Here is a 12,269-nt window from a genome sequence, read left to right on the forward strand (position 1 = left end):
GCTACCAGAGAACATCCAAGGCCTGGAATTGGCTTGGGGCCTAGGAGGGGCGTGAAAGAAGGAAGGATTTAGAGTAGTAAAGTTAGGTACAGAGACCTCCCTGTTCAAGGCATGGGACAGCTGTCCCTGCCCTTCTTCCTAGTCATGGACTGCCAGGGTTATGTGGAAGAGTGTGTGGTGGCAGGCAGGGCTGTGGAGAGGAACAGGGAAGGGGGAGCTTGGGGAGTTTGGCTGAGGGTCTGGGAAATGAGCAGGGATGGGGGGAATGTGGATCAGGTTTACTAGCACCTGCCAGAGAGGCCATCTGGGGCTCCTCCACCCCAGCCCCCAAGCAGCCCCTCCCCCAGCGCCCTTTGCATTGTCCCCTCCCCCACCCCTGCTGTGGGTTCCCATCATTTCCTGTGTCAGCGCCTGGCCTACCCAGATTGTATCATGTGCTAGATTGGAGTGGGGAAGTGTGTCAAATCAATAAATGAGTTCAATAAATGTCTATAATCAGATCTGGTTTCTGGTTTCTGCTGCCTTGCTGCCCCCCTCCAATAAAGGGGAGGGAGGGAGACGGAAAGGCGAAGGGCAGTTAGTTGAAGGGCGGGTGGGAGGGACTGCCCACAGGCTGGGAGGTGGGGGAATTTCAGCCTGGGAGGTAATGGAGTGTGGTGGGGGAGGGACACCTAACCCCAGCAGGAGTAGGCGGCTGCAAGATAGGCCTCCCCCGAGGGGAGGTAGTCTGGTTTGAGAAGACCCCACCCCCTTCTCGGGCCCTCAAAGGCTCATTGTACTAAAAGTCTAGTAACCAGACTTCACAGTCTTTCCTCACCACCACCACCACCCCCCCCAAGTGCTCACTCCAGCCCTCTGTTGTTGCTCCGGTCCACCCTCAGCCTCCCTGGTGCCTGCAGCCTACTGAAGCCTTTGTGCAGAGGCTGGGAGAAGGAGTCTTTCGAGAAAAAAGATGGCTCACGTTAAACTCCAGTAACATCATGCTCTCCCTCGGCAGCTGCTGCTCTCAGTTGGGTCACTTTATTGGGTTAACGATGTCTCTTGAGAAAGTCTGCTCTAGTCTTGTAGAACGGTCTGCGGGTGGGAGGTGGCCCATCTTCATCTGATCGTCCGGCTTTAGACTAGAGAAGAGAAAGCAATCTATTAATGTAGAGGCTCCGCAGGGAAGTTTCTACTGTCTAGGGCCAAATGAAGGAGAAAAGAGGCAACTGGAGTCGGGTGGTGAACATAGACATCAGATTTAGAAAGGAAATTCTCAGGGGTCAGCAGTGCACAGACCTTCATTTGGCTACTTGGACTAGTGCTCTGCTGGGCACTACTCTTGGAGGATCTTGCTGTGAGATTTGTAGAGGATTCCATGGCTGCCAGTCTCTTAGCTTCTAGGGTTCGAAGCATCTTTATTCGGCTTCTCTCCAGGAAGTCACATTGTGTGCGCAGGGACTCTAGAAAACAAGAAAAAGCACCATCACCTCTGAGGAACCAAGATGGAACCCATCATGACCTTCCGTCATTCAGTTGATCCGTCAGAGGACCTTGGCCTAAGACAGAAATGATGAGAGGGTGATTGGGAAACTGAAAAGATGACATGGAAGTGGGGAAGGAGTGACATGTACGGCTCACATAGTTTAAACTAGACACCCCTCTAAAGTTTATCTAGACCCTTGTCCCCCTTAGCCTAGACTCCTATGCTAGTCCCACCCCTACATTCATTCCTTCCCCTCTCTCTCAGTGTCCTCCACATTCAGCCTAGGCTGCCTTTAACTCAAAATCCTCCTCTGGAGTACTGGGGTTACCAGTGTATGGCACTATGCCCAGTACACAGCTATGTACACAACTTCCTATGCCCTTCCTCCCCCATCGCATGCCTTACCGACTAGTTCTGGCTCTGGATTCTTCAAGAGAGGCACAACAGCTTTGTAGGAATTCTCGATTCTCATACCTGTAAACAGAGCATTGTGCTGTTTCCAGCCCCTGATACATACCAAGTCATGCATACCTTTTCAAAACCCAAGATTTCAGGATTCTAATAGAGCTCGTGTTCTTTTTCCCTCCCCTTTGGCATGGACCTACGTGAACCCTAGGATGAAGTAGGGTGACATGGTCTATGTGAACCTAACCTACTGCCATCAAAGCAGGGCCCTTTCTTTGAGCTGACTAGACATGGTCAATTTGGATCTGGTTAAGGATGCCCTATTTTACTTACTAATTTGTTTTGGGGAGTCTTGAGATAGGATCTCTATATAGCCCAAGTTCACTTTGAACTCCTAATGTTCCTGGCTCCACCTTGTGGGTGTTTTCTGAGGCAGTATCTTGCTATGTAGCCCAAGCTGGCCTCCAACTCTCAATCTTCCTTACCTCAGTTTCTAAAGAATGTACTTTATGTTGGGAGGTGGTGGCTCATGCCTTTAACCCCAGCATTTAGGAGGCAGAGGCAGGCGGGGATTTCTGTGAGTTCAAGGCCCAGTCTGGTCTACAGAGTGAGTTCCAGAACAGCCAGAGCTGTTAAATGTATTTATTTATTTTGAGATAGGGTCTTATGCAACCTAGGCTGTCCTCAAAGTTGCTGTACAGTTAGAGATGACCTCAAACTTCTGATCCTCCTGTCTCCACCTCCCAACTACTAGGATTATAGGCTTGCTCCACCACACCCGATTTTATGCAGTGCTAGGGATGGGACCCAGAACTTCATGCATGCTAGGCGAGCACCCTGCCATCTGAGCTACACCCCAGCCCCGCTTTCTGTTTGCTGTTGTTATGTGTGTGGTGTTTGTATTTGGGATGAGAGCTTGCTATGACGCCCAGGCTGCCCTGGAATTTACAATCCCCCTGCCTTAGTTCCCTGAGTGCTGGCATTGCAAGAGAAAGTTGACGTATTTTAAGGACAAGTTTCCTAATCCACCTTGAGGGACTTATGAAGCTTACCTCTACCTGGTGCTCCACGCTCTACTTTACAAATGTAGTAGATACTTCGAGCTGTAAGGAATTTGCTGGCATAGTCTCCAGGTGTCTTTGACAAGAAAAGTAACTTCATGGTCCCAGTTTCATCGCACAAATCAATGGTGTCTACAGGAAGGCCGCAGGGTAATTGAGACAAGTAAGACTAGAGAACGTGAGTAAAAAGGGCCAGGGCTCCTCTACAGAATGGGTTTGAGGAAGGTTCAGGGATAGGAGGCTAACCCTTCTTGATGGGAGGAAAGTTCAGAGGCCAGAAGCAGCCTATTGCTTCTGACCTTCAGTCTCTACTTCTCTCCAAACCACTTACCTGTTTTACGCAACCCCATTTTCTTTCGGATGTAATGTAGTAACAGGAGAACCGAGCAATTGGTGTTGACTAGAAACTCTTGATTATCTGAGAAGAGATGGGAGGGAGATATGCAGGCCCTTCTCTGGTTCTGTTCCCTCTGTGATCTCTGCTGTCCTTAGCCCTCCCCACGTCCATGCCCAGACTTGTTCTGTGCTGCCCCTCACCTCCATGTTTAATGTAGATAAACATGCTATCAGGATCATCTCACTCTTCAAAGTTCCCCTGGTGAATCATGAAGAAGGAAGGTGTTCTGGAGGCCCTAGGGGCCTGAGGTTGCCCATAGGGTTGGGTGACCGAAGAGCCAGGTGTAGCTCATAAGTTGAAGGAGGCCCAGCCTGGGCAGACAGGAGAGCACTTTTGGTAGTTAAGTATGGTGGAGCATGTGTAAGGGGTGGGGCCTGAGGCTGCAGCTGAAGGATTGTGAGGTCAGCAATGGTACTTACAGTAGAAGGTAGAGTAAGGCCAAGGGGAGGAGACACTGGGTGGGATCTAGGAACTGGGTCAGCACAGCAAATACAACTGTACACTGGCCCCTGGAGTGAGCACAGAAATTTACCGGAGAAAAGTAAGTTACCAGGTACTCCCTTTAGTTCATTTGGAGTGCTCTTGCTTCGGCAGCACGACCACACTACTCCATTTTCCTACCCTCACACCATTCCTCCCAACTCCGTGTTTCCCCTGCTCCCCAACCCCACAACAGACATTCTTGATGATCATTGGTAGAAACTTTATTTCTCGTTGATTGAGGAACAATTCAATGGTAGGTGGAAAAAGGGAGGGAGGAGCCTGTAAAAGAAAAGGACTGTGCTGGGCATGGCGGTGCATACTGATAACCCAAACACTCTGGAGGCTGAGGCGAGAGGAGTGCCTGGGAGGTAGAGGCCAGCCCAGCCTACATAGTGGATTCCCAGCCACCCAGGGCTACAGGGTAAGACTGTCTCCAAAAACAAGGGAAGGTGCCAGACTTGGGGGAGGAGATGGGGCTTGTGCAGGGAAAAGGGACAAGGGGTATTTCTCAAGTAGAGCATATTGAATGGAGGAGCAGTTACATGGGGCAGGAAATTGAAAATTAGCCACGGGGTAGGGTGGGGGAGGTGGGGAGGGGCGTGCGATAGGCATTGGATCCAGATTGGCGAAATGACAGGGGGAGGTTAGCGTCACTTAGAGCTATAGGACCCTGAGACTCCATCAAGGGATTGAGGCTCAGGCTTCAGGCTTCAGAGAATAACATGGAGGAGGCCAGTAGGGGCTATGTAGACTGCAAGGGGAACCTCCAGGCCCCTCTCCTAGGGCCCCTCCTTTGGGAGGAATCTCACTGACGTGGCAGAACCGTTCACTGTAGTCTGGCTGTAGACTCTCAGTCAGCCCTTTAGACACACCACTCCAGGCCTAAAGACAGATATCGCCAGGTCAGAGGTCGATTAGGGGCAGGAAGCAAAAGACCCAGGCTCGGGGCCAAAGGAGCTCTCACAACTCTGCAACCATTGCGATTACAGAAGGGATACCCAGGCTCCAGGGCCCCTAATAACACACTTTTCATCCGCATCACACAATCTCTTTTGCTCCCTCTCTCTGCCTAGCCCACCCTCCATTTGGTCAGCCACATCCTGATGATGCAGGCCCGCTCCTCCCTCCACTCTGCCCCCCTCACAGTCTGTCTTGCTAGCTGGCAGTTGGCAGTTGATAGACTGCAATATGCGTATGGCAGTGTTCTCACCGAAAAGTTCCCGTGGTATTCAGTAACCAGATCCTCTAGATTCTTGATGGTGGGAATTCGAGGCATTGCCCTGAGCGGAGAGAAAGAGAGGAGCAGCAGCATTAAATGAAAGCCCCTTTATTCCCCGTCATCCAACTGGCCAGCATGGAACCTATAGCTTCCTCTCAACACCCTCATCGTAGCTCTTTATGATCGACCTCTGGAGATCCTGAAATAACCCCGCCACCCCCACCTCTTTTTAAGGGCTTCCTGAAATCTCACCGTTCCAGCCAACAATACACAAAGATCAGGGTAATAATCAATCCCATGGAGCCAACTGGGATGAGCACAGCTTCCAGCGCAAACACGGAAGGATTCTCTGCAGCAAAAAAGGAAAGGAAAATGAGCCTTGCATTTGTGGCACTCATAAGACATGGATGCCAGGCACCATGCCAAACACACTCCTTATGCTTACTTTCCACACAGCTCCTGAGAGGGAGGAACAATGTTTATCTACATTTTACAGATGAATAAAACCAAATCAAAGAGGTCAGCCCAGATCCAAGGTCATCTTCACTATGCAGACTCTATGGAATGCTGTAGAGACCTCCTACACATTCCATATTACCCTTGAGCACCCTTTGGCTTCTTTGGGGATCCACTCTCTTATTCTGGCTGCAGCCCTTCTCATCCCTGCATAGCAAACCCTGCTTCATAGTGATTGACTTTGAACAGTGGGTGGAGGTAGAGGCTTGGGGATAGAGCGATAAAGCACACAATAGCGGCAGTGTGTTACAAAGGTTGTGGTATTGAGTTCATGATTTAGGGGTCATGTATTCGGGCCACTTTACCCTTTGCAGTATGGCTCCCCCAGTGAATAGGTTGGCTCCATGTACTCCAGTGTTGAGCACTTCCACAGAGTGGGTTAAAGCGGCTCCGAACCCGGAATGTGTACAGTTTCTGCCCATCCACACTAGGCAAGGAGAATCTAGGGTTCTGATCCACTATTTGTTCCTGGGGAGAAGAAGGGTGAGGGAAAGATAGTTATAGATAAAGGAAGAGAGAATGGAAACATTCTTGCCTATACCTCAATGTCATCTTGTGATTCTTCCGATTTCTGGTTCTTCCCGGGAAAACAAACTAAGAAACTGGTTCTGGTTCCTCCCAGTTCTACTTCACTCCTTTCCTGACTACTCACAACGCACCACTCCCTTCTCTAACGTGACTCAGAAGTAGATCTCCCCTCCAGATGCACTCAGTCTTCCTTCATGTCTGCATCAGGAAGAGGATGAGTAGGAGAGCCAGAGTGAACGCTTACTGGTGATGATAGAAAAAGAAACGCAAGTATGGACGAAGGAGCTGGGAGGCAGAGAACTGGGGCTTGGTATTAGGTCCTTCTATCTAGCTAGTTGAATCCTTTCTCCTCTCCTTCTCGGCCTTAGCTGCCGCATCTACACCCCCAGGGCACTCACCGTCCAGCTTCGGTCTCGGTCGCTCCGGTACTGCACCAAGTGTTGTAAACAGTGTTCTTTGTATCTGCTTTGCCAGCTCAGCTCTAGCTGGGATTCACTCAGGTTGTAAAGTGTTAGATTCTCCGGAGCCCATGGGATCACTGGAGATATGTGTGCGTGTGGTCATTGCCCTGGCCTAGACAAGTCAGGATCTTGGAGGTAATTCCCCTTATCCTTCCTCCCTTCCCCCATCCCAAACCTCTATCTTCTCCCTTCTGCCCATGGCCAACAATGAGGAAAGAAAGATCTTGGAAGTCCAATGCCCTTAAGCTCCCTGGCCTTTTGGTCATTTCTTTCCTGATTACCAAGATTCTGCAGGTTTAGCTTCTGTTCAGCCTGCCTCTGGGGTCTCCGAGGATCCTGGAGCTGGACGACAAATGTCTGGTAGAGCTGGATCTCCTCTTTTTGTATCTGACAGCCAGACGTAATCTCTCCTGAGAACAGATAGTGGCCACACTCCCGGAATTTATTATCAGATCTTTGGTACCTAGAGAAGGGTTACAAGGAAGAAGAATGATGGGCAAGCATGGGTACTAAATGTCCATAGACTAGCCTCATCTCGTCTGAACTGACAACTTATCCCATGAGAAACTAGTAGGGTGCCCGAGAAGCTGGCTACCCTCTTTTCTTTTTCCCCAGTGTGGTCTCTCTCAGCTAGTCTACTTTCTTTTCTTTCCTGTGCTACCCACTCTCCCTTCTCATACCTATAGTGCAGAGTCAGGTTGGTCGGCTGGGGCTCAGAACTGCTATTCCAGGTACAATTCATATACTCGACATTGAACACAAAGCATTGAACCTCTGGGAGGGGCCGAGTAGGAACACTGGTGTGTCCAAGGAAGAAATCTGAGTCTGGGAACAAAATGAGGTAGTGGGATGGAAGAAAAGAAATCTTGGTTAGAAGAAGCAGTAGTGGGACAGAACCCTTTCCTGTGTCCTCCCCACTCTTACTCTGTAGAGTCATTACCATGGCCACTATCGGGCTCCAGATTTCTTCTATACAGCCCTTTCCCCATAGCCTTTTTCCTCTCAACAACCCCCTCTGGTCCTAGATTTCCTACCGGCTTTGGTGTCTTCATTCTTACTGGGCATGAGGACCTTGGAGCTGCACCCTACCCCTAGCAGGAGCAGCTGAAGGCGTAAGAAGGATCTAGATGGCAAGAATGGATTCAACATGGCGCTTGCTCTTCTTTCTCTGGGTGTAGTCTGTGTTAGAAGCCTGAACTACTTACACTCCCACAACCCCTCCCCACGCATACATTTCCTTTTGTCGTAGCTTCCGGTGGAAAGAACCTTAGAAACCACGGCTGTAGAGGGGGGTTGGTAAATGGGTTCAGTGACACAGGCTGAGTCCTCTGGGAGATTGGGTTCTGCTGTAAGGTGATGTTAGGTCAAGATTAATACTTGAACAAGAGCAGTATCACAGAGTCAAGAATCGTCAGGCCACCTTGGTCCAGGAAGGAGCTGCTCAACACCCACCCCCACTACACACCATCCTTCTCACTCACCTTCTCTTCTAAGTTATCTTTTAGAGTAGAATGTCTGAACACCCCCATCCTGGGTTATGATCCTTCCTTGACTAAATCCCCCTTAAACCTCTATCAAAGCTCTGCAGTCTGGGGAAGATGGAAAATACTGACTTGATTCACGTGGGCACATGTATAGCTGTCTTTCCTCGGACCTATCTGAGCTAGAATAGCCACCTCTAGCTACTGCCTGAACTTGGTCCCTATCGACACTGGTGAGAGCTGGCTTCTAAAACGGAAGAACAGCAGCACTAGCTTCCGGCTCCCCCAGCTCCCTGCAAATCTGCTTCTCTTCCTGCCGTCCTTGTCCTGGTTGATAGTATCATCACCTGCCAGACTTGAAATCTCAGGATCCTCTCCATGTCCCCCTTCTCTCTCATGCCGAGAATCCAATCAGCCCTGTTTCTGTGATATTTCTCCCAGCAGTTTCCTCTTTTCTGTTACCACAGCCACAGTGCTAAATCAGCCTCTCATTACCTCTAGTCATGATTATTCCTGTAACCCACAAACTGGTCCCCTTTCTAAAGGGCCTCTGCTCTCCAGTCCATTCTTCATTCTGTGGCTGGATTTACCTTCCCTCAAAGCACAGGGTTGATTAGAGAAGCCATTTACTGAAATTGTTTATCCAGCCAACATTTATTGAGTCTTTAATATGTGCTAGGTACAGTGTTTATGTTCTGAGAACATAAGACAAATAAGATGTCATCATTTTAGAAGCTCATAGATGAGTGGGGAACATATAAATAATACAATATACTCTAATGAGTTCTACAGCATAGATGTGGAGATTCTCCAAAACACAGTTGTACTGGAACCAGCCAGCTGCTCTTTTCCTAAGCCTGATTTGCCACTCCATTTTCTCTCTGGTAAAATTACACTCATTTTTTCAGATTCTGCTTTAAAAGCATCTCTTCAGTAAAGTGCCCTTGAACTATCCTCTTTCCATCTTGGTCAATTTAGTTACTTCCTCTTTCTGGGAGAGGTGGTAGTGGTGATGTTGAGACAGGGTCTCATGAACTCCAGCTGACCCCAAACTTGGTATGCTGTGAGGCTGGCCTTAGCTCCTGATCCCTCTGTCTCCACCTCCTAAAGTGCCAAAATTACAAGGAAGTGAGCTGCATACTTGGCTTGCAAACCTTACCTTAACTATACCTTCTAAAACCCTTTTTGCCAAAGAAAATCACAAATTCTGAGTGCACATATCTTTTTGGAGGCCACCATTTGGCATACTACAGAAGGGGTTACTCACCTTTAAAGTCTTCAAATGTTATCCATAGCCTTTAGGATTAAGATTCCATTAACCTATGCTAGCCACATTGGATACATGTTTGACTGATTTAGCCACTGCCTAACTTAGAGAAGGATCCCCTCTTAGAATGGCCAAGATCAAGAATTCTGACACCGCCAAACATGAATTGCCAGGGGAATCAATGTGAAGCAATAAGAACTCTCATTCAGGGCTGGTGGGAATGGAAGACTCTAGGTTAATTCCCCCTTCGTGGTTTTGTTTTATTTTATTTATTTATTTATTTATTTATTTATTTATTTATTTATTTGGAGCTGAGGATCGAACCCAGGGCCTTGTGCTTGCTAGGCAAGTGCTCTACCACTCCTGAGTGCTGGGATTGATTAAAGGTGTGTGCTGCCATGCCTAGCCACATTTTTCTATTTTTTTTCCTTTTTTTTAAAAAGCCCTATGTACTTTGGATGTTAATGATGTACCAATGTAGAATATAAATTCATCAATTGTAACAAAATGTACCACTCTAGGATGAGATGAGGTGAGGCAGAGGGAGTGTGTTGGAGCAGTTTCAGGTTCACAGCAATATTAAGCAGAAGGAACTAACTCTACCTTGCTGTGAACCTGAAATTGCTCCAATTTTTTTCAAACAAAGTCTCAAATGTACTGTGTAGCTGAAGACGATGTAGACCCTGATCTTTAACCTCCAGTCTCAAGTGTTGGGATTACAGGCATGTACCACTACACTCCTCTGCTGTTTGTTTTCGAAGGCCTTCAGAGTTAAATCAAAAGTCACCACATCCAGTATATTTTCCTCTACCCAATCAGATTATATGTTTTAAACTCTTTTTTGAGACAGGGGTCTCTCTTGTGTAGCTTTGGAGCCTTTCCTGGAGCTAGCTCTCTCTGTAGCCCAGGCTGGCCTCGAACTCATGAAGATCCGCCTGTCTCTGCCTCCTGAGTGCTGGGATTAAAGGCGTGCGCCACCACCGCCCGGCTGTGTCTTTATATTTTAGAAAATAATCTTTTGTACTCAACTTGTATTTTTTTAAAGATTTATTTATTTATTATGTATACAGCATGTATTTATTTATTTATTATGTATATAGCATGTATGACTGCAGGCCAGAAGAGGGCACCAGATCTCGTTATAGATGGTTGTGAGCCATCATGTGGTTGCTGGGAATTGAACTCAGGACCTCTGGAAGAGTAGTCAGTGCTCTTAACCCCTGAGCTCCAGCCCTCAACTTGTATTTTTTTAAAATTTTTTTATTTATTATGTAAACAGTGCACATATCCCTGCAGGCCAGAAGAGGGCACTAGATCTCATTACAGATGGTAGTGAGCCACCATGTGGTTGCTGGGAATTGAACTCAGGACCTTTGGAAGAGCAAGCAGTGCTCTTAACCTCTGAGCCATTTTCTCCAGGCCCTCAACTTGTATTTTTAAGGCTGGCCTTTGCACTCCTCCTCCTCCAGTGGCCCTACACCTAAGGGTTCAGACTTGCGGACCATTATCAGTATTTCACTTCTACTTTATTTTTGTCCACTGGTCTTTGTTACTTTCCTTGGAACAGTTTGAGATCAGTTTGCCTCCGTCTGCAGAGGGCTAGGACTACAGTCATTGCACCATGACCAGATAGTTATTTATTTTGTGTACATGTGTGTATATGTGTATGGGCAAGAAAGTTCCTTCCACCATATGGATCCTGGGGATTGAACTCAGGCTATCAGACTTGGTGGCAAGCACCTTTACTTGATGAGCCATTTTGCTGGCCCTGATTTTGGTACTTTTATTATGGCACTTTAGCTGTCTTTTCTCTTAAAAAAAAAGTATCATAATAGACAGACTATCAGCTGTATAATATTGGGCAAGCAAATTATCACTCTTTGAAAATCAGCTTCCTTGAGCCAGGTGTGATGGCACACACCTTTAATCCCAGCACTAGAGAGGCAAAGGCAGGAAGATCTCTGTGACTATGTGGTCTACAGAGCAAGCTCTAGGACAGCCAGAACTACATAGAGAGAATCTGTCTCAAATAAAGAAAGAAAATCAGCTTCCTCATCCAGAAAATAGAGACACTAACAGTGCCTAAATCATGGGGAGTGTGGATTAAAGGAGATAATGTCTAAAGCATGTGATACAGTAGGTGCCTGTCACTACAGCAAAGGTTCTTCTTAAAATGTATTTTTAATTTAAAAAAGATTAATTGCGCCGGGTGTTGGTGGTGCATGCCTTTAATCCCAGCACTTGGGAGACAGATGCAGGCAGATCTCTATGAGTTCGAGGCCAGCCTGGTCTACAAAGCAAGTTTCAGGACAGCCAGGACTGTTACACAGAGAAACCCTGTCTTGAAAAACCAAAAAATAAGTAAGTAAAAAAAAAAATTAAAATAAATAAATAAATAAATAAATAAATAAATAAAGATTAATTGCTGGGCGGTGGTGGCACACACCTTTAATTCCAGCACTCGGGAGGCAGAGGCAGGCAGATCTGTGAGTTCCAGGCCAGCCTGGTCTACAGAGTGAGTTTCAGGACAGCCAGGGCAATACAAAGAAACTGTGTTTCGCCTTGAAGCTTTAGGAGGCAGGTGGCTCTCTGAGCTTTCTGTGAGTTCTAGGTCAGCTTGGGCTATATAGAGAGTTCCAGGCCACCTGTGGCTTCAGTGGGATGACTCTGTCTCAAAAAGGAGGGGTCTGTGTGTCTCACTATGTAGTCTGGGCTGGAAGTGAGTCTATTGAGTTGTGGGAATTATAGTGTGCAACACACACACTAAGCTTCAATGGTTTCCCCTGTACCCTTTGGTCTTTTTGAGACAGGGTATCACTATGTTGCTCTGGGTGACCTGCTTACCTCACCATATCTGTCTCTTCGTTGGCATTTTTTGTTTGTTTGGTTTGGACTTTGGTTTTTGAGACAGGGTCTCTCTATGTAGCCCTGGTTGTCCTGGAGCTCACTGTGTAGACCAGGCTGGCCTTGAACTCACAGAGATTCT

General features: G+C 47.5%; 2 protein-coding genes across 2 annotated transcripts; both read right to left on the minus strand.

The window, feature by feature from the left end:
• Positions 1-968: 968 nt before the first annotated feature.
• Positions 969-3,688, minus strand: CXHXorf65 (chromosome X CXorf65 homolog). The gene is made up of 6 exons (XM_059251013.1): positions 3,469-3,688; positions 3,263-3,349; positions 2,923-3,063; positions 1,871-1,939; positions 1,279-1,442; positions 969-1,121 (listed from the first exon to the last, which is right to left on the minus strand). The coding sequence occupies exons 1-6, from the start codon at positions 3,491-3,493 to the stop codon at positions 1,029-1,031; spliced, it is 579 nt and encodes a 192-aa protein (XP_059106996.1). The 5' UTR covers positions 3,494-3,688; the 3' UTR covers positions 969-1,028.
• A 273-nt stretch (positions 3,689-3,961) lies between these two features.
• Positions 3,962-7,700, minus strand: Il2rg (interleukin 2 receptor subunit gamma). Its single transcript, XM_059251083.1, has 8 exons — positions 7,570-7,700; positions 7,216-7,360; positions 6,817-6,998; positions 6,473-6,612; positions 5,852-6,014; positions 5,283-5,379; positions 5,022-5,091; positions 3,962-4,693 (listed from the first exon to the last, which is right to left on the minus strand). Exons 1-8 carry the CDS (start codon positions 7,682-7,684, stop codon positions 4,508-4,510), a joined length of 1,098 nt encoding a protein of 365 aa, XP_059107066.1. The 5' UTR covers positions 7,685-7,700; the 3' UTR covers positions 3,962-4,507.
• Between the last annotated feature and the right edge of the window lie 4,569 nt (positions 7,701-12,269).

This window comes from Peromyscus eremicus, chromosome X (genome assembly GCF_949786415.1).
Source record: "Peromyscus eremicus chromosome X, PerEre_H2_v1, whole genome shotgun sequence".
In the NCBI taxonomy this organism is placed as follows: domain Eukaryota; kingdom Metazoa; phylum Chordata; class Mammalia; order Rodentia; family Cricetidae; genus Peromyscus; species Peromyscus eremicus.

Coding starts and splice junctions, on each gene's coding strand:
- CXHXorf65 (XM_059251013.1), bottom strand. CDS start 3,493: ATGTTTATCTACATTAAACATGGAG. Junction 3,350..3,468: donor TATCTACATTAAACATGGAG/GTGAGGGGCAGC, acceptor ATCTCTTCTCAG/ATAATCAAGAGTTTCTAGTC. Junction 3,064..3,262: donor AATGGGGTTGCGTAAAACAG/GTAAGTGGTTTG, acceptor GCCTTCCTGTAG/ACACCATTGATTTGTGCGAT.
- Il2rg (XM_059251083.1), bottom strand. CDS start 7,684: ATGTTGAATCCATTCTTGCCATCTAGATCCTTCTTACGCCTTCAGCTG. Junction 6,999..7,215: donor AACCTGACTCTGCACTATAG/GTATGAGAAGGG, acceptor ACCCTTCTCTAG/GTACCAAAGATCTGATAATA. Junction 5,380..5,851: donor GGGGAGCCATACTGCAAAGG/GTAAAGTGGCCC, acceptor TTTTTGCTGCAG/AGAATCCTTCCGTGTTTGCG.